Here is a 27418-nt window from a genome sequence, read left to right on the forward strand (position 1 = left end):
GGACGGAGGGGCGCTGGGGCTGTGACGTGGACACGCCAGCCCGAGGTCCCTGCCGGCCGCCTGCTTGGTCTCGCCTGGCAGTGGCTCTCGGAGAAAAAGCTTCCCAGCAACATCTCTGACCTCCAGCCGGTGAGTGAGCCCACCTCTGCGGCGAGGACACATCCCAGCTGGGCACCCGCTGGGGACGCAGGCTCCACACCCACCCTCCAGAGCCCTGAAGTGCATTAGGTGCCCAAGTCCTACCTCCCAAAGCCGGGGAAGCTGTAAAAGGCATCGTCTCCCCTCCCGTGAGACACCAGCTCCCTGCAGCTGCTCCCCTTTGCCAATGGAACTCGCACTCCCCAGCTGTGCAACTTGGTCTTGAACTTTGCGGTGTGTGCCACCTGCTGAGAGCGATTTAGAGAGGCGGAGAGCAGTAGAGGTGCCCACGGACGGATGACCACTGCTAAAAAGAAAAACACTGGATGCTTTATTTGGGGCAAGAAAGGCTCTTTTGCTCTGTGTTTGTACCATGTCTAGCACAGTGGGACCCCAACCCTTGCTGGGGCTAATAGGAGTCGCCCTACAGCGAATAAGTCACCATGAATTGGAGACCAATATTCAGAATGACATTTAATTTAATGTATACCATAATTAAATACCATTTCTTCTGACTCATTGCTGCCATGTGGTCTGTAAATTCCGCAGTCCTCCTCTGCCGTGGTTCGGCAGACGTCGGTCCGGCAGGCAGCCGGAGGCAGGGACGCAGGCTGGCGGCAGTGAGACATCCCTGCTGTCCCTCGCAATGCTGATCCAGGTTTCTACCTGCCTGAACGTGGCCAGTCAAGTATTTCATATGAAGCCTCTGCTATCAGCCAAAACCAGCAAGAAGCTCCAGGAGGTTGGGAGACCCGTGTCCTCACCCTCCTAATGATGCACTAATGATGTTGCCCTTACTCCAGCACAGTTTATTCCTCATCCTCCACTAACTTTAGCAGCCGAGTGTTAAGCAAACCAATTAGGGGCTGAGTGCCAAAGCCAAGCCCCATCCATTTTGGATGCTGAGCCCATGGGTCAGTGAAGCACGAGGGGGAGGTGGGAGGGTACATAGGGGTCACTGTAAAGCTTTTGAAGGTTTTTGGGAAGAGCTAACATCGCTGAGTGACTCAGAGCACACCAGTAGGAAAGGGTGGCCCTTCTGAAGACGCAGTGCAGCGCTTTGGTTTTAACCACTTGCAAAAATGCCTGGTTTTGATTTGGCACCCCTTTTTTTCCCATAAGTTAAGTGTGGGCTGCTGTGGGAAAGGCTTTCAGAGCAGCAATCTGTTGCTCACCAGCTGGAGCAGGACACCCCGATGAAAACCTTCCCACAGAGTTTCTTTGTTTCGGTGAATTTTAGCTACCCCAGATAAAAACTGGAAGCACAAAGGCTAGAAGAGGACAAGAGGCGTGAGGACTGCTCAGTCCCTTTCATGCTCTTTTAGCAAAGCTTGGAGAGAAAAGATGCAGGTTTTATCCTGAGATCCCCTTTGCACCTTCCTGCAAGTCCCTTTCAACACACCTGAGTGCCAGGCTAAGCCCCTTTTCAAATCCTGCTCCTAAATATTGCATTCCCACTGGCCAGGGTGGAAATTACTTGGATTCTTCTACTTATGCCAATTATGTTTTGCTCCGTGAGTGGCTCATTGAGCTAAATGGGCTGAGCTTTCCCCAGCTGATGTATATCCAGCATCAGGTTGAATTGGTCCTGCAGTGGGATGGGTAATCCAGTAGGAAGGAGCAGGGAGAAAGAGGCACTAGAAAACCTGAGCCGCTGTTCCAAGGGAAGTGGTACCTTCTGGGGCTTGATTTCTCCCCCAGCTTCCAGATGGATACAGACTAAGTTTGGGATGTGAAAGCTATGTGTAAAGAACCCTTTGGTGAGTGGTCCCATATCAGCGCTGCTCCCCAGAACGCCCTGCAGAGAAGGTAAGTGAAAACTTTGGGGAAGGAAGACCCTGAGATACAACCCTGCCAGAGAGGGACCTGAAGAGGGGACTGAGCCAAAAAACTGGGGAAAAAAGGGCATAGGATACATCCAAACAAAGACACAGATGGAGAAAGTGGCTACCATGGAGCAAAGAGTGTGTGATAGAGCAGGCAGGATGAAGCCAACACTATGAATAGAACAAATGATTAACAGCAGATATTTACCCAAGAGGTGTGAATTTATGAAGTTGCCAAACAGCTCGTTATGTGCTGTCTCCCACCCCTGGGTAGCCGGAGACGGGAAGGTAGGAAGCAGGACTGGTTGGTAGAGGATGCTGTGGATGCTACACATCCCAGTGTGTTCACGGGGAGAAAGCTTCGCTGATTTGGATGTAACGTCTGGCCGAGGAAACCTTTCTGCCCAGGGAAGAACTGGTTCCATCCACAACTGGTTCCCTGAGCAGCTTCTACAGCAGCAGGACTGTCCCTGCCCAGACCTCACCCTGCGCTGGAGAAGCACCTGGTGGGTGTTTGCTCCTGCAGATGCCCTGGCTGCCTCATTAAGTCCTTGGGAAATACAACGTAATGTTAAATGAGGCTCCTGGAAGACATATTTTTTATCTCTCTTTGCTGTGGGTCTTGTTGTGTTTGTCCATGATGCAGTTGTTATGGAGCAAAGAAGCTAGTAGAAACATGACAAAGTTCATTTATGGCCAATACAGTTTTACGGGGCTGGGTGATTATTTTACAGTTCAGAGCTGCTCACAAGGGAATTCCTTGCACATGAGGATCCACAGGCTGCCACGAGGCTTTATAAGTTCATAAAAGCAGCAGCCTCCTTGGTGGCAGAGCACAGGGACACTGCTGCATTTAATTTTAAGTGTGGGTGTGAAGGGAAAATCCCCGAAATCCCAGCGCTACCAAGGCTAGGGGATAACACCCAGGGTCAGGGCTGTCATGGCTCCCTGCGATGCAAGGATCCGCTCTCTCCAGGGCGGTATCACACAAAGTGCACTGTGTTTTTGGTGCTCCTTCCCTGACTGGGATGTGCAGGCTGTGGGGCAGGGGAAGGGCACGGGGAAGCCCCGAGAGGCACGGAGGTGGGATGTGGGAGGCCTAGGCAGGAGCATCCCCTCTCCTTTACCTCCAGAGGAGGGCGCAGCATGGTGCCACCTGCCTGGACAGGTAAATCCTGTGCCCCGACTGCCTCCTGTTTGCATCGCTGATGCTGCCAGCGAAGTCACTGGGTCACAACCAGGTTAGCGCCACCCTCGCTGCCTGCCCCAGAGCCACGATAAGGCTTTATCAGACCACGAGCATGAGCCCTTGGCGTGGGGCTGAGGCTGTCCCTGGGGAGCAGGGCTCCTCAGCGCTTATCACCTCCGTAATTGTGGTGAGGAACCGAGCCAGGGAAACCCCGTCCAAGGCCAAATCCCGAGTGCCGGCTGCTGGCCGGAGGGCTAGGGCACCCTGGTGCTGGGCTCCCCGTCCCCAGGTGTGTGATGGCAGCCTGGTGGTGGTGCAGATCTTGCTGCCAGAGCAGTGCCGAGGCTGAAGCATCGCCGGGCCTCAGCCGCCATTCCCAGTGCTCCAGTGCTAGCCGGGCTCCGGCCCTGCTGCAGCCAGTCCAGCTCTATCGGCTGGCATTGAGCACGCGGATCGCTAAGGAAGGCCCAAGTCATCCTCATGGAGGAGCAGGTGTCCTGCTGGCCATGAAGGCAACAGCCTCTCCAGGGATACTGAAATGCAGACGAGCTATTTCAGCAACTTTAAAAATGTCATTTGGCGCGCGTAGGTAAACGTAACGTGTAGTTGCACAACAGCACCCAGCTCCAAACGCGCGGTCTTTCCAGACTTGTTCTGCCAGTCCAGCCAGATGGCCGGATCTGCTGGAAATTTCGGCAAGAAAACCCGCAGCATGGGGCTGTGCAGGTCCTTGGCTGTGCCGGGGCCGTGTTCCATGTCAGTGCAGCCCACGCCCTGCACGCCATTGCCCGGCAGTCCCAGTGCTGCCTTCCCAACAAAAGGGAAAGCACCGTCAGTCCCCTGCGGACAGCAAACACGCTCTGCCCTTTGAAGCCTTTGAACGGATTTGGTTGGGCTGGTGGCGGAGTTTGAGGAGTACACAAAGAGGAATGCAGAAAGTGCTTGTGTTGGGAGGCCGGGCTGTTGGCAGGCGTTGCCAGCTCCCCGCTGCGGTCTGGCCACGGGAGCAGGTCTACGGAGCCGGGGGAGTCCCTGCGCCAGGTGGGCGGCAGCTTCGGGCAGCGTGCGTTGATCCCATCTGCTGCTGAGGTGGGGTTTCCATGATTTGGTGCAGGAGGTCTTCACAAGTCTGTGAAAAGGTTTGATGGGGGGAGACATGTGAGTCACAAAGACCAGCAGCAGCAGAGAACAGCACTGGAACAGTGTACTGTCCTAAACCAATGCACTGCTGCCAAGCACCTTAAAATGTTCTCAGTGGATAGAGAAAAAACGTCACATTCTGCCTGCTCCAGTGCATCTCTGATTGCTCCTGCAGCTCCGGGTGCTGTGGCCTCCCCACGCACCGCTGTGCTGTCCCGCACCAGCCTCCTGCCAGCAGCCAAGGGACCTGCAAATCTGGGGGCTCACCAATCAGTCTGCAAAGATGTTGGGGACCCTTGGTATCCCACCACGCTCCTACCATGACAGTCCAATGCGTGCAATGCTCTGCATCCCTTGGTGAAGTGACCGGGGCTGCCTCTCCGGCTGCAAACACCAGCAGGTCCATCCCCGCAGCCCCGCACACCTGCCGCAGCAGAGCCCGGCCAGCAAACCTCAGGAGCTGCCCCGCACCGATTGCTCTCCAAAGGTCCTCTGCAGGCAGAGACTCAAGTCGCTCGCTTGCCTTCTCGCTGCCAGTGCTACGAGATCTCCCGCACCGACGAGACGGGCAAGACGCTGCCCTGGGCCCTCTGGGGACAAAGGATGGACGCCCTGTGGAAGAATTCTGGTTTCACTGCGTGTGGTCAGATTAAATGTCTGGTGTGAATGGACAGAGCCACGGGCTGTATGACACGGGCCAGGGAGCTGGGCTAGCCGCTCCCCGGTGCGGATGGGTAAACAGCTAAATAAAAGCTCAGAGCCATTCCCAGAGGCAGAGACCCGTGGGAGACTCTGGGGCTCAGCCGCTCAGTGGCACCGGGAGCCCAGCTCCCCTCGGCGCTTGCAGGGTGCGCCTTCATTTAATTCTGAAGGGTAATTTACCCCTGCTGCGGGTGGTGGAAGACTGACAGGTCCTGCAGCAGCACGGGGGCAAAGGAGCGGTACATGCTGCCATGAGGGGCTTAGCAGAGCCAGCAATGGGAGTGCTGGGACAGGAGGAGAGGTCTCTGACCCCCTGGACTTAATTTCTCTGACCCAGGGATAAAACTTAAAAGTCAAAAAAACTCAAACGTGCACTAAAGAGTTGTCCTATCCCAGTGTGTGTGCAATACAGAGCCACACAAAACCTGAACCTCAGACATTTTATGTTATTCTTCTAATTCAAGGAACTTTGATTTTACTTTTCTATTGAGCAAAATTAATTCTCCTTTCTGTAATTAATATGCTGCTGAAACGGATTCTTAATTACAGATAAATCACAAATCTACACACTCAACTGTTATGCTTTTCAAGTAATGAAAGAGATCATTTGTCTTCCTCAGATGAACAGAGACCAACTAGCACACCATTTCCCCCTTTATGAAGAATTCATTTGCCTTAGAAAGAAAGTCTTTAAAAAAACATTGCAAGGATTTCTTGAATAGGGGATCAAAGCTCCCACACTGCTGGAAACCATTTTTGCTAAATAAGATGTGGGTGAAGGAAAAAAAAGTAAAAGTTTTTTGGTAGTGGTTGGGATTACGACACCCTTGGGAAGGAGGAGGACGTGGGGTCAAGAAGTTGTGACCAGGTTAGCAACACAGGGAACAGAAGGGGAGGACAAAGGAACAGAAAGTGGAAATGGACAGATGAATGAGGAAGCATGTTTCTTTGCCGAAAGAGAATGGATGCTACATCAATTCATACTGAGAGCTAAAGGGTGAGGGCCTGTTAATGGATTGGGGGACACAGCAGGGATCAGAGGTCACGAGTGCACTCCGCTAGGCTAATTGACTGTTATGTGCATATTAGTGACGATAATGTAGTAGGATAGTGGGACGTGGGGAGCAGATATGCAAAAGTTCCACTGACAAGCGCCGTCCTGTAATTCCTGTCCCACACCTGCTAAACAAATGCACACACACAAGACAGTGGCCTTAGCTGTTGTCCTTCAGGAGGGGAGCCCTCGGTGACAGGTAAGCATCTCTGACCTGATGGTGTGTGCGATGAAATGAACTCGCTCACCACATTTGCTTTGCAGTCTTATGGATATTTATTTCAGTCCTATGTGCTGGGGACAGCCCCATCATGTGACCAGCGCATCGCACCTGGGCTGCTTCTACACCATCGCAGAGCTCCCCTGAGCACCCCGGTGGGATGGGGGCTGCTTCAGGGTCGGGAGTGTTCCCTACCATTAACCACCTGCCTGTGCCTGCTGCGCTCCCAGGGACTGTCTGCAAGAATAACAAATGAAAACCAGAGAGCCTGGGCTCTCCCCCACGTCCCAGTCCGGTCTGCGGGCGTCCCGCCAGCAGCTCCAGGCAGAGCAAGGCTAGTGCTCATCCTCCTCTGCTAGAATTTTATGCCAGCCCCGGCGTGTCGGAAGCGCCATGTTCCCCAGCACATACAAACTGGTGCAGGGGGTTAATATAAAGTCTACAAGATTGTCCAATAGCTGCTGCAGTCACCCCGTCTGAGTGTGGCTGTGGCTGGGGGGGTGTTGACGCCCCACCTTAGCCGCCACAGGCAGCTGTCCTGTGTTTGCTGCTGTGCAGATGGAGTGAGAATTCCCTGGCAGGAGGCACTGTGGTTTCTCTTTACTGGTTTGGATCAATTACAGGAAACAAAGCAAGCCATCCTTTCCCTTGTGGTGTTTCTGCGGCCTGCACCTGAGAGGGGTCCTTCACTGGGAGGCTTTAGGTCACCTTGCTCAGCAACACAGAAAAAGAGTGAAATTGGCTCCAGTTGACTGAGATACGGGATCAGTTTTGAAATCAGATGCAGTTTTGAGCTGACTTTTGTGGAATTGAGATCCAGGCGAGCGCTGCTAATAAAACAGGATTGCCCAGGTTACATCAGGCTACTGGAGCATTAATCACCGCATCCATGGCTAAGCTGAGCTGAACGGCCCATGCTCCTGCACCACGCGCACCCTCCAAAGGCCTCACTGGTCACCTGGTGTCAGCGCTGACTTGGCAATTAGCACCGAGTAATTGATAGAGCAACACTGGGGAAGCAAAGGTAAACCCGACGCCGTGACAAGAGCAGTTTCGCTTTGCATTAACTTAAGTTGCTCCATTTTTGTATTTCACTGACTTCTCTCTTTCACCGTGACACACAACATGACCCCTCGCAGCCCGATTCCTGGCGCTGGCCCCTCCAACCACTCCAGGGCAGATTGACCTCAGTACGGCAGCTCAGCCCCCATGGCCGCACGTGCTGGAAGATGGGAGCGTGCAGCCAGGGGCTGCTCCTGCCGCAGGGTCCCTTGCTCACGACGCACAGCTTTCCGCCTGCCTGGCAGCCGGCAGTGCCGCCTCGGGAGGAGAGCTCCTTATTTCCTACACAAAGGGATTTCCCAGTCGAGTGATGAAGAGAATATTTCCCATTTCCTCACTCTTGAATCTGCTGACAGCATCTCTTGGTGAGTGATGGATATTGGAGATGATTTATAGTTCTTTGTTACACAAATGCCTCCACATTCTTCCCTGTCCTCTCACAGCAACCATTAGTCACTTTTCCCAGCAGAAAAGCAAGAGCCTCAGTCCAGGAACGGCTCGAAGGATGCAGTGTTGAGTCTCTCTACCACACTGGCTTTATTCGCTGTAAATATGCCATCAGCCACGGCTCGGGGACACCAATGAGGGAAGCGTCAGCGTTGTGGTGCTCTGCACCCACCCAGGTCTCTGAGTGGCTGCTTCCACCCATCTGCTGGGAAGCCAAAATGTTGGCAAAGAAAAAGCACTATAAATCAGGCAGATAGGGGCTGTGGGGAGGATCACGTTTATGCAATTTTTCATCTCAAAGTTTGTAATTAAAGTAGTGAACGATACAGCAGGAACAGCCATTGCCAGTATCTCTTAGGGCTCTCAGACTTCAGCAATGTAAGCATTTAGCCCTTGAGACTTTTATTACATAAAATAGTTTTTGCAATGCTGCTGTTCCTTAATTGGATTTCTGTTTGTTTTACTTCAAGAACACCAGGAAAAATATCTGTATCATTTGATCTGATACAGAGTATGAGGAGACTTACCTGTACTATTGGGTCTCACAGTTTATCATAATGAATAAATACATGAATTAAATAAATTCTGATCTTAATCTATGCAAAGTTTCTCCATTACCTTGAGCAGCTGAGCCAGTTGCTGGGTTGCTCCTGCCATTGCCTCTAGCGTTTCTCTCTTCAAGCACAGTTGTGAGGCTGGATTGTATCAGTGGAAATCAAGGTTTAAACAAATTAACTGGGCACATTCCTGACTTTAATTTAGCTGTCACTGGGACTGCCAACCGGCTTCATGTCAAATACACGCTGAAATGCTCTCTTGATGTGGGTCTTAAAATCAGTAGGGTAGTGCAGGATTGACCCTTAAGTATTTTTTAACAAAATGGGTTCGAATCAAACCAAGAGAGAACATTCCTCCACTTCCACAAGGAAAGGCAGAACCACTTGTTGCAGATCACAAAGGGAATTCCCCATCAATCCACAAAGAGAATATAAAACAAGGGATGATCCAGGCAATGAAAATTGCTAATAAGCCACCGTTTTTCCTCCTCAGAAATATCTAGGGCCTAAGTTTACATCTCTAAGAGGCACAGTGGAGCTGATAATCTCTACTTGCTGGTGCTGTGATGGATAGAAGAGAGGTCACTCCTTTGAGACCAGCTAATGATACTGTAAATCACCAAACCCCAGACAAGCGTGAACAAAAACTTCCCACAAAAGCTTTTGTCCTCCGATTCAGCTGAGCCCTTCCTTAAAAATAGCCGAAGCAGTCAGCGCAATTAACTTGCCATCAGGAACACACAAAAGGACAAAACGCCGCCACCGGCCTGTAAAGATGTAGAACAGTTTTATGGCTCGTATGCAGGATCCGATATTTCTGATTCCTTTTGTCCTCATGCAGATGATTAAAAATTATTAAAAACAAGGAAACAGGGCATCAACAAACACCACTCTGCTGTGGGGCCCTCCCGGCCACACAGCCACACCGCTGACTCGGAGCTCCTCCGGGGCTTCTCCCACGGGGGAGGCTTCTCCCGGTGCCCCGGGGCCTGGTGCGGCCTACCGCGGAAGGCGTCCCGGCGAGGCCTAACCGCGCGGTTGCCATGGCAGCGCGGCGCCGTCACACCCCACCGCGCCCTCCCGGAAGTACTTCCTACTTCCGGCAGGGCGCCGCCGTGGTTGCTGGGAGCTGTGCGGCAGCATGGAAGTTCAGGAGCTGTTTCGGCGCTTGGGGGCCGGTGCCCGCTTTGATGTGCGGCGTTTTGGGGGAGATGCGCGGCGATTTGGGGTGCGGTGCTACCGCGGGGGAGGTTGGGAAGGGTCTAGGCACCGTTCCCTCCGCCACACGGGCCCGCGGGCCCTGTCCCGTTCGTGCGGCGGGGCACCGGGCCTGCCTGCGGCCTGGTTGTAGCGGTCTGGATCTGCGCAGGGCCGCCTCAGCGTTTTCCCTGCTCTCTCCCGCAGGTGATGAAGGGGAGCGGCGGCGGCGTCTCGCTGGAGAGCCTCGACTTCTTCGGCCGCAAGGAGGGAGCCCCCTTGGCGTCTGCGGGGGAAGGCTGGGGGCTCGCAGGGGCTGGCGAGGAGGGAAAGGGTGGTGAGCTGCAGATGGAGGATGAAGCAGGGAGTAACGATGGAGAGGTGTCAGGAAAGAGAAAAAGAACTGCAGAAAGCAGTGGTGGCAAAAGAAAAAAGAAAAAGACACGAGGTATTTATATATATGTGCGTATGTCCATGGCAGAATATCCTGATGTCCTGGTTTCAGCTGGGATAGAATTAATTTTCTTTCTAGTAGCTGCTGTGTTTTGGGTTTGGTGTGACAATAATGCTGATAACGCATATTGTTTTAGCTGTTGCTAAGTGATGTTTACATTAGTCAATAACTTTTTCAGCTTTCCACAGAAGCTGAGAGGGAGCATGGACAGGACAAGCTGCCCAAAGGAATATTCTGTACCATGGATGTCCTGCTCAGTATATAAATGGGGGTTGGCCGGGGCTGGGCTGGGCAATTGATCATGGGGTGGTGAGAGTGACCTGTGTTGTATCACTTCATTTTGTGTATTATTTTGCCATTATTATTATTACTGTTATTTTCCTTTTCTGTTATTGTTGTGTTAAATTGTCTTTATCTCAGCCCATGAGATTTTCTTCCTTTCCCCTCCTTTTCTCCTGCGGGGTGGGGAGTGAGCGAGCGGTTGCGTGGTCTTGGTTGCTGACTAGGGTTAAACCCTGATACCCAGTGAAGTTCATGCTTCTTACTTCTTTCAGTTTATTTTAAATCTCCAGGTAGTGTAGGTCATTTTACCAGAGTAAAAGAGGCTTCTAGGTTCTTTGACTGGCCTGTGCCAGAACTGATGAAATAATTGGGTTAAGATTCGATGTTAAGGCATGGGGATATGTTTGCCATCCTTCTGGAGTCTTCGTTAACTTTAGCGAGAATGAGAAGAAAAAGGTTTTGAGATGACCTTTTTTACAGGTAATTTCTGACTCGATTTTGCTAATGGAAATTTCAATTTTTTGAAACTTCCAGAAGCAGCATCAATGTTGGAGTTGTCAGAAAGTAATGGAATAAAGTGGATGTCCTCTCTGGAAGCAAAATTTGAAGATGCAAAAGACAAAAAACCTACTGCAGAAAAACTTGAACGCTTGAGAAGACAAAAGGTGAGACCGCAGAATTCTGATGTAGCAACAGATTACTTGGTTTCTGTGGGTGTTTCGTCAGAAAATTGAGGTTCATTTATGGTAGCTTCTCTTGGGAGGAGGGTGACAGAGTATGGGGAAAATAACCAGTAGATAGATAATTGTATATGTTTAGTTTTATGCTGTCAAAGAAATAAAGAGTTTGTCATTTGCCTTTTAGATAAACCGCTTCAGAAATCAGCACAGGATTAGCATTCAAGGAACAGATCTTCCGGACCCAATTGCCACGTTTGAGCAACTTCAAAAGGAATACAAAATCCACCCTAAAATCATGGAGAACATTCAAGCTGCTGGTTTCCGGGTCCCAACACCAATCCAGATGCAGGCTATTCCCGTCATGCTTCATGTAAGTCTCCTGGTATTGCGTTTTATTACAGGGAACTTGGCAAAGTTTGTAGAGCGGCCTCTCTTTAGGGTCACGGCAGAGGTTAGTTGCATGGCTTTAGAGACAGATCAACTGCATCGGAGTTCAAAACCTAGCCATTGCAATATTCTTGGTCTGTGCTTATGTATTTTGGGTTAGTTTGTAGCATTTATATTTATGTGAATGTGATTTCTGTTTTGTTTTGTTTTTTTCTTCTAGTAAACTATTATACCCTTCTTGGTTTTTTTTTTTTACAGGGTCGGGAACTTCTAGCTTCAGCTCCTACTGGGTCTGGAAAAACACTGGCATTTTGTATTCCTCTCTTAACACATCTGAAACAACCCAGGAACAAAGGATTCAGAGCTGTGATAGTATCGCCTACCCGAGAACTCGCTAGCCAGGTGTGTGTTGAGGGGAAAGGGGTTGTTGTCATATTGATGTATTTCAAAGTTTTCACTCTGAATCCATAAATCAGCTTAATAAGTATTTTTTTCCTTTATTGTCCTCAGATATCAGAAAAAGATAATTTAAGTGTTTAAGTCTTTGTCTTCTGTGAAATAGTTACACATCTAGCATCTCAATCTAATCTAGATAATTAGATTAAACTCAAGATTCTTTGATCATATTTTAAAACTGTCCAGTGCTTAGGTGCTCTTAATACCTACCTTCATATTTGAGATTGCTACAAGAGATTTATATGTTTGTCCCAAACGCAGGAGTTCAACGAATAACTTTATATTGAAGCTTTGTTATTAAACTGAAATAAAAATTACAGCTTTAGGCAGAGTTCCATATTTACTCGAACAGGAGAGCTACATCATTAGAGTCAAGATACGGTAGTCAAACCTGTGAGAACTTTCAAGTGAATAATACATGTTAGAAAGTTATGTTTTATTATGCTAAGAAAACTAGACATCTTCCTCTTAACACTGAAATCGGGGTGATGTTTGATGCTGTATCTTCAGGGCTGTCTGCAGTTTTTCTGGTTAGAAAAGCTAATTAGCTCAGTTTAAAAATTTAATTTATTTTGCTGCATTTTCAGACGCATCGGGAGCTGGTGAAGTTGGCTGAGGGGACGGGCTTCAGAATACATATGATCCACAAGGCAGCTGAGGCAGCAAAGAAGTTTGGGCCCAAGTCTTCTAAGAAATTTGGTAATTGTTTTAACTACTGAAGTGCTTCTGAAAATTTAAAAAATGTCACTGACCTTTCTCTTCTGGCCTGCGTGGATTTAAAGAGATCGGTTAATACCACTCAAGATGTGTAAGCTGTTGCTCAACACTAAAAAGTAGCTGGCATGGAAGAAATAGGAAGTGAGCCCGACAGTGGATCCTGTTAAATTGTACCTCTGGCAGATTGGAACTTGTGTTTCTCAGGGCTCTGTTAGTCTCATTTATTTTGTGTCTTTTTTAATGTTTTGCCCCCCCCCCCCCCTTTTTTTTTTTATAGATATACTAGTTACTACTCCAAACAGACTTATTTATTTGCTGAAACAAGATCCTCCAGCAATAGACTTGACCAGGTACTGGGAGTCTTTATCAAATCTGGCTTTGCTGCTACTTTTGCCACTGAAAAGTGGATGCGTGCATAGTTCTTGCGTCTGTGATTGTCTGTTAGAACTTTTGCCTTCTCCACAAGTGGCTTTTACTGAAAAGGAAAACTCTGTGTTCTAGCGTGGAGTGGCTGGTGGTGGATGAATCGGACAAACTGTTTGAAGACGGGAAGTCGGGGTTCCGAGATCAGCTGGCCTCCATCTTCCTGGCATGCACGTCCCACGTGGTGAGAAGAGCCTTGTTCAGCGCAACCTTTGCACATGAGGTAGAGGAGTGGTGTAAACTCAACCTTGACAGCGTTGTTCTGGTGTCTGTTGGAGCAAGGTTGGTGTGCAGTTGTACTCTGATTATCTCATGTTTTTCTCCTTTCCTGGGCAAATAATTTGCTTTTTTTGCATCATCAGTCTGCTTGGTTGTATGTCTCTGTTGCAGCACGTTGGTTGTCTACAGAAAAAATTGTCTAGGCATACAGATCTTTCTCACATGTTGGGGAAAGCCTTGTTTTTCTTTACCCGTTACTTTATCATCAAATCTTAACATTAATCATAAAAGTGTCTACTGGTGAAGTAAGTTTGTCATGCAATATTTCTCATTCAGCAGGTAATATTTTATGCTTTTTAGTATTTATAAATATAGCAATAAACTCTAATGGTAGCACGCTTCTGTTGGATTTCTGGTTTCAGAAACTCTGCAGCCGAGACAGTAGAACAAGAGCTGCTGTTTGTTGGATCGGAGACAGGAAAACTAACTGCAATGAGAGAGCTTGTTAAAAAGGTATTTTTGAAAGATTGAGTATGTTCTGCTTTCTGCTGAACTGAGCTGTGTGTTCCGTCAGAGACTCCTAATTTCCTAGGGCAAAGACTTCTCTGTCACACATGTTAAACCATTGTCTGAATCCGCTGCACAAGAGGAAGAGTAAGTACCCTGCCTATGAAAACTTGAGTGTTTTCCCCCTTCTTGGTTATATATTTGAGTCTTGCTTAGAAGCAGTTTGTCTTAACAGTCTAATTTTACTTGGCAGTGTGAGTGGGTTCTTCACATTGAGTGGAAGAAAAAGATTGTTTCTGTGGATTAAAATGCAGCCTGATGCTTAAGTTCCATCAAAGACAATAGAGCTGAATTTGCTTAGTTGTGACTTCCAAAGACTTGGCTGGTCAAAAAAAAATTAATCATCCTCTGAGATGGAAAATACTGGGGCTAGTTAAGTCTCTTTAGTAGCTCAGTGACTGTAACCAATAATGGTAATAAAAGGACTTGAACCTTAGACAGGCTTATTCTTTTGCAGGGTTTTGCTCCTCCGGTCCTTGTTTTTGTACAGTCTATTGAGAGGGCCAAAGAGCTTTTCCATGAACTTATTTACGAAGGCATCAATGTGGATGTCATCCATGCAGACAAAACTCAGCAACAGGTAGGAGGATATAATTTCTTTTCAAGAAATGCTTTACAACACTCTTGCTTTTACCTTTCTTTCTAATGTAACTTCAGGTAACTTTGACAGTAAACTACTGCAGGGTTTTGTTTAGAGGTTTAGTTTTATTTGTTAATGTGATGGCAACTTTCAGGAAACAAGTTCACCTCCCTTCTCAAATTGCTAATTAGGCTATTTCCAAGAACCTTTCTTTTCTTTTCCTAGAGAGATAATGTAGTACACAGTTTCAGAGCTGGGAAGATCTGGGTGCTCATCTGCTCAGCCTTACTAGCTCGCGGAATTGACTTCAAAGGAGTGAATATGGTCATCAATTACGATTTGCCAACGAGTGCGGTGGAATACATCCACAGGATAGGTGAATGATTGTTCACAAATTATGTCCTCTTTCTGATTTCCTAGGTCTTCAATGTAGATGCTCTTGTGCATGAGGAAAAATCCTGAAAGCAAGCCTCCTCTTTTGCTGCAGCACTAGCTTCTACATCGCTTGAGCCAGTTTATATCTGGGCTCAACTTTCAGTAAAACTGCATTACTTTTTGTCAGTCTTCTATTAACCTTAAGTACTTAGACGCTTCCGACATTCCTGTGCTTTCATTCAATAGGAACAATCTTTGGGGATCGGTTCCTTGGTAGTATACTTAGTGTATGAACACACGTCAGGAGGCTGGGGCTGTGAAAAGGAATAGAATAAAGGGAAACATTTAAAGTAAAATCTCTACTCTGTGCAAAATTTGTGTTTGACAGGTCGTACTGGAAGAGCGGGGCACACAGGAAAAGCAGTTACTTTCTTTACAGAAGATGATAAACCTTTATTACGGAGGTAAATTGGAAACATAGCAAAAATGTTTTTTGTGTTTTGTATAGTGTACTATATTTCTTGCTTTAAAAAAAACACAACAAAACAACACCAGTGAAACAGCCAGTTGTTAGGGATTGGTGTTTTCCACAGAAGATGCTTTTCTTTTGTTCAAGCACTTACCACCAGAGTTAATCTCTTCTCTCCTCTCCTTTCCAGTATAGCCAATGTTATTCAGCGAGCTGGTTGTCCTGTGCCAGACTACATAAAACACCTTCCCAAACTGCAAAGGTATGTTCATTTGAATAGTTTACTAGGTTGTTTCCCATTTTAAATGCCTGCATGAGTGGTGCTGGGTGGATTACAGAAGATCTAGTTGTTTGCAATATAATTGCAATTTAGCTGCAAAAGGAATTTTACACAGGGTGGTTGTGGCAGTTTTACACCCAGACAAAAATGGAAACAAAAAGAATTCTCAGCTTACGGTTTTCCTTAAGTTAACTATTTTTCTATGAGTTCGCTGAAATCTGCTTTAGACTTGCCAGGCCCACGCTAGTGAAATGGCCTTCTGATATATGAACGTCAGTCCTTTACTCTTTTGAGCTACCTGTAGAAAAATCTGTGTAGGGATATATGCATATATAGATAAATAATTTCTTAATTAGTACTTCTTTTCATGCTTTTGCACACCTTCCAATAGTTTCTAAAACTAGAAATCCTTATATATCTGTATTAGACTTAGATATTAAAGTTTGAATGTCTGAGAGATAACGTGGCTGAACAAATCTTGGAATAAACAACACTGAAAATACATTCAGACCCATAAGTCCCTAACAACTAGTAAAGGATTTAATTATCTGTTTTATTTACTTTGGATATTAATTTTTGCCCTTTAAGTAATTTAATCCTTCTTCACTACACGTCGTTCTCAGCAAACAAAAGAAGAAATTAATTAAGAAACCGTTGAAAAGAGAATCCATTCGTACCACCCCGGAGTGCTTCTTAAAAAAAGGCAAAAGAAAAACGTAAGTAGATTTTTCTCAGGAGGAGTTTGAGAGAGGCCTTTTATCCAGAAAAGGCCCAGCAAGCTTCCTTGAAAGAAACTGGTAACTTATTTGGGGGGACCACCCAGTCATAACTATTTTAGTGATGGTGAAGTTTTAGTGTCAATATCTGCTATATACTTCATCTTTTTTTATATGTAATGTTCAATGTGTTTCTTGTAGGAAAACTATAAAGGAAAATATTAAGGAAAAAAAGAATGTTAAAGAAGATAAAAATGGCAGTAAATTACAGACTGTTTCAAAAAGCTGAATAGCAACAGACTGCTCGTGAGCTGGGGCTGACACCTACATCTGTGATGAAGAACAGAAGAATGAAGATTGTAGCAAAGGCGAAGGGGGCAAAATATTTCTTGTGTTTCCTTCTGGGTGAGGATGGATGTTTATATGCAAGAAAGTCTCTACTGAAATACCAGTAGCAGATTCCTGAGTGCTTCTTATAGAAGCTGAAGAGTGTGCTCTTGCAGTAAATGCCTTGTGTTTCTGAACAATAGTTCAAAAATAGCATCTGTTTGTGTTATTATCACGCAGTTTTATGTTACTCCTTGGAAATACTGTCATTTCTGTGTTCAGATCATCCCTGATATGTTTGTCAGACTTCCAGAAGATTCAGTGGTAGAAAACACACAAAGCTTGCTGTTAGGCTTGATAGGCTTCCTTGGTGACTTTTAAAAAACAAAACAAACCCACTTGTATTTTAGGTGAAAGTAAGTCTTGCTTCTACTTTTTTGCTTCTGTAAGATCATTTTGAAATAACAAATACTTTACATGTCTGTAAACTCTAGTAATTTTGTACTGTTTTATATTTAAGCCTCAAAGCAGAATAAATAAGGCCATAAAAGAGATGTGGCTGTCTATACAGCCTTGACAGAACAGGTCTGCAGGGCCTGTTGCCCGTAAAGGCCAGACTCCACACATTTTCCACCTCCTCGTCTGCTAATTGTGTTCTCAGTCCAGTAACGCAGGAATAGCTTCTCCTTTGCAACTGTAATCCTTCTTTATTAAAGCATTCCTGTACAGAATTGTCTCTTGCTTTGTCATACTTAATCCCACCACACCAGGTTGCTCCAAGCCCCGTCCAGCCTGGCCTTGAGCAGCTCCAGGGATGGGGCAGCCACAGCTTCTCTGGGCAGCCTGGGCCAGGGGCTCACCGCCCTCACAGCAAAGAATTTATTCCTGAGATCTCATCTAAATCTTCCCTCTTTCAGTTTGAAGTCATTGCCCCTCCTCCTATCGCTACACGCTCTTGTAAAAAGTCCCTCTCCCGCTTTCCAATCATGAGTATCTGTCGTGCGTACACGGTACAATTCTGCTGAAAGATAACGCCACAGTTCTCTTCCTGTGGGACTTAGTTTTAAAACTGAGAGCTTAAATCTCATTTATCTCTTTCTCTCAGGCTGGGTTTGACTTTAATGTGGTTTCTGACGCCAATCAGTAGCTTATCGAGACGTTTACCGTGTAATAAATTACTATTCCCGGTGCCCTCAGCAGGGCCCTGTCGAGCAGCAGCCCAGGGGCAGAGCTCCGGCAGGGCTTCAGGCCAGCCCTGAGCTCTGCATCCCCGCGGCCCCTTCGTGTTCGGGCGGAAGGGCGGCGCTTTGTCAGCGAAAAGAGGTTCGTTTCGGTGCGTGAAGTTGACTTTCATCAACGCAGAACCTCGATTTTATAAGCGTTCTTGAAGAGAAGGTAGGGCCCTTCTCTCCCCTCAGGCCACCGTCGCCCCCACGCGCGTCCTCGGCCGCCCGGGTGTCTGTTCCCGCCGCGGCCGCTCCCCGTGGGGCCGAGCCGGGGCGGTGGGGCCGGTCCGTGGGCGGTCCGCGGCTGGGCCCGGCCCCGGAAGCCGCCGCCGCTCAGCTGACAGCCGGGGCCGGAGCGGGAAGATGGCGCTGCGGCCGGGACCCGGCGCGGGGGGTGCCGGCGGGGCGGCGGGCGGCGGTGGAGCAGCGGGGGCCGCCAGGTCGGTGATGGCGGAGCCCGGCGGAGCCGGGGGGAGCGGGGCGGGAGGGCTGGGGCTCAGCGGGGGGGTGAGGCCGCAGGTGAGGGGGCGGAGGTGAGGGGGGGGGGGCTGTGGGGACGGGGGAGGGAGATGGGGAGCGTGGGGGCAGGGACCGGGCGACGATGGGGGAACTGAGAGGGACGCGGGGAGGGCAGACATGGGGGAACTGGTGGGCGATGAGGTGGGCAGAGGTGAGGGGGAGACTCGAGGGGTGGGGGCTCGGGGTATGGGGGTGGGATGTGGGGGTAGAGGGGTCAGGGCCCAGGCGGGGAGTGGGCCCAGGAGGGGTATGTGGGGTCCCTGATGGGTTGTGGGGGTGCCGGGTGGGATGTGGGAGTTCCGTGTTGGGTATGTGGCGTCCCGGGTGGGGTATAGGGGTCCTGGATGAGGTGTGGGGGTCCCAGACGATGTGTGTGGCTCCTGGGTGGGATGTGGGTGTCCCGGGTGGGATACGTAAGGTTTTGGGCAGTGTGTGGGGGGTCCCAGATGGGGTATGTGGGGTCCCAGGCAGGGCATGGGGGTCCTGGGTGGCATATGGTTTCCCGGACAGGATGTGGGGGACATAGCTGTGGTGGCTGTGCAGTTTGGGATGTATTTGCCTTTTGGGAGCCCACCTTATCCCCCAGCTTGTTGGGGCTCGGGCAGTTGTAGCCCACTTGCCATCAGGCTCGGCAGCTGCAATCTCAGATATTGGGGCGGGAAGGGATTTTGGGGTCTCGCCAGCCCTGCCCGAGTGCCGCTGGTGTTGGTAACGATAAATGTTGCTTATCACCACCGGGCAGGCTTGTGGCCACTGCAGGACAGAGCTGCTGCTCGCCTGCCACTGCTGCGGGGAGTTTTCTTTCCTCTCTATCCCACAAAGGGCACATCAGCAAAGAGGGAGGACTGAGGGATGGTGTCAGGAGAAAGAAACAGTAAATGGGATGCGTGAACATGTCATTGTGTTTTTGGAAAGGCTAGGAAGCTGTATTTTGCAACCTTTGAAGACTTAGTAATTCTTTTTTTAACGTAGGCTCTTGCGTGCTGTTTATCTGTTGCCCTACTTCTGGGGAGCCTGGGTAAATTTTGCAGTTGACAAAGGGAATTTAAGTTCATTGAGTCGTCTTGAATATTTGAAGCCTGTAGTTTTGTCGGTGTTATTGGGAGTGTGCGGAGGGGTTGTCTCCAGCGGGGTGATGTTCATCCATAGGGCCGGGGTATCCCCGTCACCTGAGCCAGGTTTCCGCTCTGCATTGGGCAAAGGCGTCCCAGGGGTCTGGAATACTTGGGAAGGGAAAAGCTGAAGTGTCTATGCCTGTGCACACTGTGGAAGGATGGGAGGCTATCTTCTTCTTTCCCTGCGCATATAAATCTGAAATAGTTCTTGTGAGGGGCTGGATAAACAGTCTGACCTCTTAGAGCAATGACACCTGCTCAGCGATTTAATGTGAAAGTAACAAAAATGTTATCAGCAAACTATAGGTTTTGCAAAATAAAAGTATTTAAAAATCATTGTTTCCCATTGTTAGTATTTTGGTTTCTTTGAGAATGAAGTCTGGAGGTAGAGGAAAAGTTCCGTTCTCTGGTCCTGTGTAGGTTCTTTGCCTTGTTTCACTTTAATTTTTATGGATTTTTGCTATTTAAAAATGCTATGACGGTCTCTGTTGTGTTGGTAGAGTGGTACTGGTTGGGAAGTAAGGCGTTTAAAAATCTACTTGTAGGTAGGAAAATGTTATGTGTAGTTTGGAGCTCTTATAGTGAAGTATGAATACAGAACAGGAGTTGCTTCTCCCCACGCTCCTGCCTTTTGACTGAAGCTGTTGGTTGTCTGTTTAGGTTTTTTGTTTGAAGTTCCATATTTAAAATCCTTATCTGATAGGAATTTACAGATTTATATTACTACTTTAAGAGTTCCATTATAGGGTAATTGCTTCATTTTCCTTATTTTGTGCAGCATATCACACATATTACGCTTTCATACTGTGTTACCCAAACTATTACAGTTAGTTGCGTGAGCCTGGGAGATAAAGTGCTTCTGCTGTTGAGAAAAACAGAGATGTCTGCAGGTGCATTTAAATCCATTGTGGAAATAAAAAGGAGTAAGAAACTATATTAATATAGGATGCTTAATAGTCGTGAGCAAATCTATATATTTTAAACATCTGGGGTCATAAAGGTTTCCATTGTCTAGAAAGTGTGTTTGGTCATTTTAAAGCACACAGTCAGCTGGCATAAATGTTCTTTTAGCCCCCAAGTAGTACACTGCTCCTTACAAATGGCTTAATTTATCATGCCCATGATTTATTTTTTTTTAAATGTTCTACTGTTTTGATTTTGTCTGTTTAAATTCTCCCATCAGTGTTGTTATTTTGAGATAACTGGAATTAAAATGTTTTCTTTAAGAGAAAGCTACTTCGGACGTTGCTTCTATCACCCTATAGTTTATCAAGTTCAGTGATTTACTGTAGTCCTTCAGTGAATCGAAGAATGACTGCGCTTAGCTTCCTTTCTCAGCGATGGGAATCAGCCACTTCTTTAACTAGATGCGTGTGGGCATTTCTTTTGCATCTCCGAAAAGTAGTTTAGAAATAAAGTTCCTGTTGCTTGACTAAATAAGTTGATGGGGTTTGTGTACGTGGCTGATGTTGGTGGTTGCACGGATGACTCTTGGAGCGAGGTCCGTGATGAATCCGCGCTGCACCTACAGAGTGCTGTGCTGCCGGAGCTTGCTTTACTACTTTTAACTAGCTCTTCTTTCGGTGCCCTCTAATTAGCTTCAGGGTTTTGTTTGTTGATTTTTTTTTTTTCAGCAGAGACTTCTAAATAAATCAGGAGCTCTGTGGAAAGGGATAAATATTTAATAGTCTGGCCTTTATTTGCTTCCAACAAGCAGAGGTACCTTGCTATGCTTCTTCAGTTTACATTACATTTGCTGATTTGGAAGAATTCTTGTTCACTGGACTACCCAATAAGAAGGGAAAACACAAAGCTACAGACACTTTTCCATACTTGCGAGCTTTTTAAAAATAACTTTTAACATTTCATCATTCTGACGAAACTAAGAATGGTGTATTTTTATGGCGGAAGTTCCACACGTCTGGAATTACACAGGTTTTAAGGGGGTATATTGCTGAGGAGCGCTCTGTACCAACAGCCTTGTGGGCAAAATAATTATTTCCGGAGGTGAAACCAAATGCAGGGAAAATCCAGTTAATTCACTGTGCTTCAGCCCTTGAGTGGAGAAAATAGCTTTTCTGACTGACAGCGGAGTTCAGTCGTGGGTCCCTCTGTGATTTTCAGTCAGCTGTTTGTTTTCATGATGTTAATATTTGTATGCTAACAAGTGGATAAAAATGAATTGACCAGCAGTCAGTTGAACAGCCCTTGGCTGCAGCGAGAGCTGTGTGACCCGAACCCAATCCAGAGAAGCCCAGCACTTGTTTTGAGATGAGGCAGCGAACGTCTGCACAGTGCTTCGAAAAGAGAAGCCAAAAATTGTGGTGATTGAGGCTGATAAGACCTGGACCTGTTGGAAGGCGTAGGTGTGTGTTAGTTGTGGACGGAGAAATTAGCACATAGCGGTCAGGGTAGAAGAAGAGGCTTCAGTATGAAGATTTTGAGTTAGAGGATGAAATGAAGAGTAATATGGGTTGTCTTGGTGACCGCGTAACCTGCTGTCTGTATAGCGGGGAGGTGCAATTTGCTCCTGGATGAATGCATAATTTAAATTCCTTATTTTATCTTAGTACTCATATTACACAGCTCTTTTATATTTATATACCAGGTTGGCTTTCAGAACTTCCTGCAGGTTTTGCAAAACTGTCTGCAGTCATTTATGATAGCATCTTCTCCTTTACTCTTAAGCAGTTTCTTTTATATCTACCCTTGTGCTGAGGAATATAGAATATCAATAAGTGTGTTTCTCTTTCATGGTATTTTGATGTAATAGCTGCCTGGGACACTGGGTCAGGTTCTTGTTTGGTAAATTACTGCTGACAAGGGTTTCTGAGAGTCGCTTGCAAATGAGACTTTTAAACTAGGTCCTTTTTTGGACCTAGTGCAGCACATGGTTCTTTTTGAAAGTGAGGGCTAGCAATTTCCGTTATGATTTCAGTTGAAATTTTAACAGCTCTTCCTCCAGGTACACTTGGCCCTTGATACTTGAATGAATTTTTTTTTTCCAAGGCACTATTTCTCTTGTAATTAGATGTAACTGAGAAAATAGAAACTCCATTATTTTCTCATGCTTAGTATTCCAAAGGGGACAAAAATGCAGAAGTGGCAGGGTTTCATGCATAGTTTGTTTCCCTGCAGAAAACTGTTAGTAAGCAGCTGAGAACTATTGTCTGGTGCAGTTAATGGTCTTGCTGAATCAGATACTTCCACCAGGAGATGCTTATTCATTCTGCAGTGCTTGAAGGCCTAGCCTACACTAACAAACTGACCTGTTACCAACCTGTGTAGGTGTCGAAACTCTCTTGTGGGTGATGTCGATGAGTCAAAGCCATTTTAGTGCTGCTGTGGAGGATAAGATCTGTTTCTTCCTAGCTTTGCCGCCTGTGATGACGCTGGTGGGATGCTCTGGTGCTCTGGGGGACCCCTGGGAGGGGTGGCCTTTCTCTGGCGGTGGGGTCGGGTTCTGTGAGACCTGCAGGAGCAGATCAATGAGCCGACCAGAATGTGGGAGGCTTTGGGTGGTGGTGCTGACGTGCAAGTCGAGGTAGCTTTTTCAATCATTTATATTTGCCCTAAAATGATAGATCTTCATGTATCCTTGTTTTCCTCCTGCAGCTTCATGTTTCCCGTTGCAGGTGGTTTAGGCCCCCCTCAAGGTATGTATCAACCATTTGAGCACAAAGTTCTTTATTTTGTTTAGATACATTCAACAACTTAAAATAGTTCTGCACTGATGCTCAGAAGTGTGATTATTAATTGAACTCCATCGCTGTTTTTCCCCTTGAATTCAGTACTGGTAATCTGACTCTCGCAACTCTATAAAACTTTCTATGCGTTGTTGAAGAAGCAATGTTACCAGAATGCTGGATTAAAGATCTAGGAAAAATACATCTCCATTTTTAGCCTGAATTTGCCTTTAAGATTTTTGTGTTATTTTGAGTGTGGTATTTAACCTCTTTATGCTTCATCTACCAGCTGTGTATACCCATATTGTGTGGGTGTTGCAAGACCTGGTAAATATTTACAAAGCACAGCAAGACCCTGGGACAAGAGTCACAACCTGTGTGGAAAGTATTAATACAATAGGAGAGCCTCAGCCTTAAATTACCTTTGTTCTCATTCCTGTTGCAGTGCTGTTTAATTAATGGAAAATACAGAGAGAACTTGCAGTGAAGAGAGTTTTCTTATAAAAATCTTAGGGCTTGATTTATGGATTATTCTCAAGTGTGTTGCATCTCTCCTGGAGTGCTTTTGCCTGTGATGTTCAGTTATGCACAGTTATAATTATTTCACGGTGTGCTGGTAACAAACATGTTAGTGTATGTCTCCCAAGATAGCAAAATATGAGATATGAAAATACTGAAACATAATCCACTTGGCTTTATTCAGTAAATTAATACATTCCAGCTTTATTTGTCTGATTTTGTTGAAGTTTAGCTTTTACTGACAAATATCATAAACATTCTAATATATGTAGTGGGCTAATTAACCTACAGACAAGTTATCCAGCCAGATCAGAGTGTGAAGTTGCATTGTGAAACGATGGGTTTATTTCCCAAGACTTATCTTCCAAAGCTGCCAGTTTTCCCTTTCAAGAGGAACGGATGATTATCAGCACCAGTCAACGTGGTCAATTAAATCTTGTTAATTAGAAATGACCCTTTCAAAAATCATACAGTGAGAAACCCACAGAGGATCCTTACGATGATGGGAGAATTCATTGGCTTAGTTATTGGGAAAGCCCCGTAACGTTTCTTCCCTTAGACTGACCAGTATCTAAACTAAGGAAATTCTGTGACTGCCTGCAGTGTAGTATATTTTTTTATTTTTTTAAACAGTCCAGCAAAACCGGGAGTTTTTTCCTTTCCTTTGCTGGTTTAGTAACAAAACAGGTAAAAAAAAAAAAAAAAGTTTTAACCCTAACTGGGAGCTTACCTTGTTTAATTTTTCATTGCAGGGATGATTCCTATGCAGCAGCAAGGATTTCCAATGGTTCCTGTCATGCAGTCCAATATGCCAGGCATGATGGGAATGAATTATGGTTCTCAGATGACTCCTGGACCCATGACCATGCAGGTGCGTGGCAATGAAATGTGGACTAAAAGGAGATTCCTTGGTGCTTGTCTGAAAGGTGGCAGCTGATGCCATAGTCCTCTCACAGCTGCAGTGGGGTGAGAGGGTGGAACTTGGCTAGAAACTGAAGTGTGGGTATTAGTCCGTAGTGGGACATCATATTTTATAGTATTCTCTTTGAAGACATTTAATTTAAAGAATTCTCCAGGTTTCACTGGGATATGGATAGAGACAGTGAGGGAGTTTGGCGTACGTTACTAACTGTTGTAGGGTAGAGAGAAATGAGAGTGTAGTGCAAGGACACTATCGGTAATATTTAGTGTAACATTATAACCCACTCAAAGATATCAGAATCTGAACTTTGATTATACGTGTCATGACGCCAAAGTGTGGTAAGAGAAGCATGGTCTCTGAGCAGGAAAGGAAACAAAAGCAACAGCAAGATGTTGAAAAGCCACCAGATGCCACCTACTCCAAACTGTGGTTAGTAATAGTACTGAATTTTGAGTAACTTAATTCAAAACTCCCACAACATACCTCTTCTGTCTTTTTAATTTTGCTTCATGCTTTTTATTCTTTTGCTTTGGTTTTATGTGCTTAACGTTAAGGTGGTGTGTCGTGTAGTATTTTAAATGAGACCTTTATAAACTGATAAGAAGTGACTGTGTACGCAATCTGATCATGACCAATTCACTGAATTGTTTTATCCCTTTGTAACTCAAATGCTGGAGTTAATAGAATTAAGTTTCCTGCGTGTAGGTGGCAATTCATAGACTTTCTTTTTAAATACCTTGTTCCGGGGAGCAAGGAAACTCTTAAATGTGCTGTATTGTCCCACGTGACCGGTTTTCCCATTTGTCCTATTTCCTGTGTTTCATTCGCCTTCTTTTTCTTGCTTAAAGTAACTTTGTCTTTAGGTCTGCTGTTGCTAATTGAGGAACTAGAATGAAATATAAGTAGCTAATATTAAGTTTTCTCTCTTTTCATCCTTTGTTTTCTATTTAGCACCATATGTGCTTATGAACAAATTTGCACTTTGCTGAAATGTAATGTTTTGGCATGTCTTTTGCAATTGCCAAATTGCTATGTGACAAATTGAATTTATTCTATCTTCCCTTCCCACCCCCACTCGGAATTTATTAGATTAATTTTGTAAAATTTATAGTAGGAAGATGTTCTTATGAGAACTCGTCTAAAAACAGTAAATAGCTTTTGTTCTCTTCCTACATGTTCTGATACCAAATACAGAATGAATGGTAAGAAAAGTAAATTATTCTCTGCCCCCTTCTATATTAGGCAAGCTTTGCTGATATAACTGTATCAGAGTATATTTCTCAGCAAATGTTTCTGATATAGATGCAGTTTATTCAGACAAGTCTCCTCTTGGCTGTTGTCATGTGCTGTCTCCTGCCCTTGCCCCCCTGGAAACACTTTGTTTGTGAAATGACTAGACCTCATTTTGCCAGCGTCCATTGTTGGTTAGGAGTGTACACCTCCAGCAAGGGATTTAAAAGTATTATGTGATCACTTAGAATAGGAAATAAAAAGACCCAAGAAAACCCAAAAGCATGGTACTGAAACAGATGTAGCACTGTAAGATGCCTGTAACCTTCCTGCTCTTGAGGTAGGTTGTGTGGATTTGAAGTCTTAATTTTTTGCATTTGACCAGAAGACCATCCTGCTTTCTAAAATCCTTTAAGAATCGTAACTCAGTATTGAGAGGGAAGAGTGCCATCTACTGAGGGACCAGTGCTTTGCTCTCTAACAGCTACTCTGTGCTCAGGCACTGCTCATCCAGCTATACTTAACGCTCTTAATTTTACGAGACCTATCTGGTTCGCAAGGTGGCAGGGTGTAATTGCCAGTGGTTTGGGTTTTAAAATTAAATAAAGTTGTATTCTTTATTTTGTTCTAGGGTGGCATGCCTTTAGGGCCGATGCCAGCGACTGGAATGCCTTACATGGGACAGGCTTCTTTCTTGGGAATGCGTCCAGCAGCCCCGCAGTACACCCCTGACATGCAGAAGCAGTTTGCAGAGGAACAACAGTAAGTGACACTTATCCCACTCTTGAGAAATTCTTCTTTTTTAAGGGGGAGATGTATTCTGGAAGGGTGGTCCACACAGTAAAACTATTAATAGTTGCTTCTGGAAAAGTAATCCTTTTAGGGTTGTAGAATGTTGTTGAGATCATTCCATTGCATTTGAAAGCCATCTATGAAGTTAGTAGTGGCTGTTGTACAGCTCTGAGAAGAAGTAGAAATGTGTGCACCAAGTCATCTAAATTTGAGGCAGAAGAAATAGAAAAATCAAGCAGAAGCTTGCCATGAAAATTGTAATGAAAACAATTGTAATGAAAAAATATTTTTAAATTTTTAAAAATTATTTTGCTTCAGGAAGAGATTTGAGCACCAGCAGAAATTCTTAGAAGAAGAAAGAAAGCGGCGCCAGTTTGAAGAGCAGAAACAAAAGCTGAGACTCCTAAGCAGTGTGAAACCTAAGGTAGGTCCTAAATAATAAATGTAATAAATGGATGTTTCTTTCTTTAGTTTGTTTGTTTTTATGGCTTTTATTGGGATTGGTTCTCTCAACAAGCAAATAACTGGTGAATTTATATGAGACATCAGATTACGTCTCGAAAAGCATCTGAAATAGTCAGTCCTTTAGACACTGTTGGTGTAATGTAAACAAAGTCTGGTGTTGAAAATGAAATCAGCTTTTGAAAAATAAACCAACTTGGTGTGTAACATTTGGGAACAGACTGAGTTTCTGGAACAGAGAATGTTTGGTGCCTTGTTTGTTAACTTTATCCAAAGTTTTGGACACTTGCAATGAACTCGAAGGCCCTTATCTGTAGGAATAGAAACAGCTGAGTAAGGTTCCTGTGCATAAAGCTATGTCGTCTAAAGGCGGAGAAACACCGCTATGGTGTAGTCTGCAAAATAAATGCTTTCTAAATGGGGGAGTTATTGTTGATATGCTTCGGGAAGGCACTGCTGGAGAAAGAAGGGTTTGATGTAACA

At 45.9% G+C, this 27418-nt stretch overlaps 2 protein-coding genes across 6 annotated transcripts in view; both read left to right on the forward strand.

The window, feature by feature from the left end:
* The first annotated feature begins 9425 nt into the window (after positions 1-9425).
* Positions 9426-17195, forward strand: DDX52 (DExD-box helicase 52). 3 transcript variants are annotated; one of them, XM_054209304.1, is made up of 15 exons: positions 9426-9563; positions 9740-9980; positions 10803-10933; positions 11133-11318; positions 11594-11737; positions 12379-12490; positions 12786-12858; positions 13010-13213; positions 13573-13663; positions 14175-14297; positions 14523-14673; positions 15061-15136; positions 15332-15403; positions 16045-16137; positions 16339-17195. In XM_054209304.1, exons 1-15 carry the CDS (start codon positions 9477-9479, stop codon positions 16424-16426), a joined length of 1872 nt encoding a protein of 623 aa, XP_054065279.1. In that variant the 5' UTR covers positions 9426-9476; the 3' UTR covers positions 16427-17195. The 3 variants fall into 3 exon arrangements, with proteins under 3 accessions (XP_054065279.1, XP_054065280.1, XP_054065281.1); XM_054209305.1 differs by lacking the exon at positions 16045-16137; XM_054209306.1 differs by lacking the exons at positions 15061-15136; positions 16045-16137; positions 16339-17195 and having other exon boundaries at positions 15332-15408.
* Positions 17196-18041: 846 nt separating this feature from the next.
* Positions 18042-27418, forward strand: part of SYNRG (synergin gamma) — a 45190-nt gene continuing 35813 nt past the window's right edge. For all 3 annotated transcript variants that reach the window (XM_054209236.1, XM_054209237.1, XM_054209238.1), the window contains exons 1-5: positions 18042-18130; positions 22940-22980; positions 24282-24400; positions 26313-26443; positions 26792-26897. In XM_054209236.1, the coding sequence (XP_054065211.1) occupies positions 18054-18130; positions 22940-22980; positions 24282-24400; positions 26313-26443; positions 26792-26897 (474 nt within the window). In that variant the 5' untranslated portion in view covers positions 18042-18053. The remainder of the gene's footprint in view (positions 18131-22939; positions 22981-24281; positions 24401-26312; positions 26444-26791; positions 26898-27418) is intronic.

The sequence above is a fragment of the Rissa tridactyla genome, chromosome 7, assembly GCF_028500815.1.
Source record: "Rissa tridactyla isolate bRisTri1 chromosome 7, bRisTri1.patW.cur.20221130, whole genome shotgun sequence".
Taxonomy (NCBI): Eukaryota; Metazoa; Chordata; class Aves; order Charadriiformes; family Laridae; genus Rissa; species Rissa tridactyla.

Excerpts from the sequence above, each read along its gene's own strand:
- DDX52 (XM_054209304.1), top strand. The coding sequence starts at position 9,477 with ATGGAAGTTCAGGAGCTGTTTCGGCGCTTGGGGGCCGGTGCCCGCTTT. Across the intron at positions 14,674-15,060 it reads GGAATACATCCACAGGATAG|GTCGTACTGGAAGAGCGGGG; the intron begins GTGAATGATTGT and ends TGTGTTTGACAG. Across the intron at positions 15,137-15,331 it reads GATAAACCTTTATTACGGAG|TATAGCCAATGTTATTCAGC; the intron begins GTAAATTGGAAA and ends TCTCCTTTCCAG.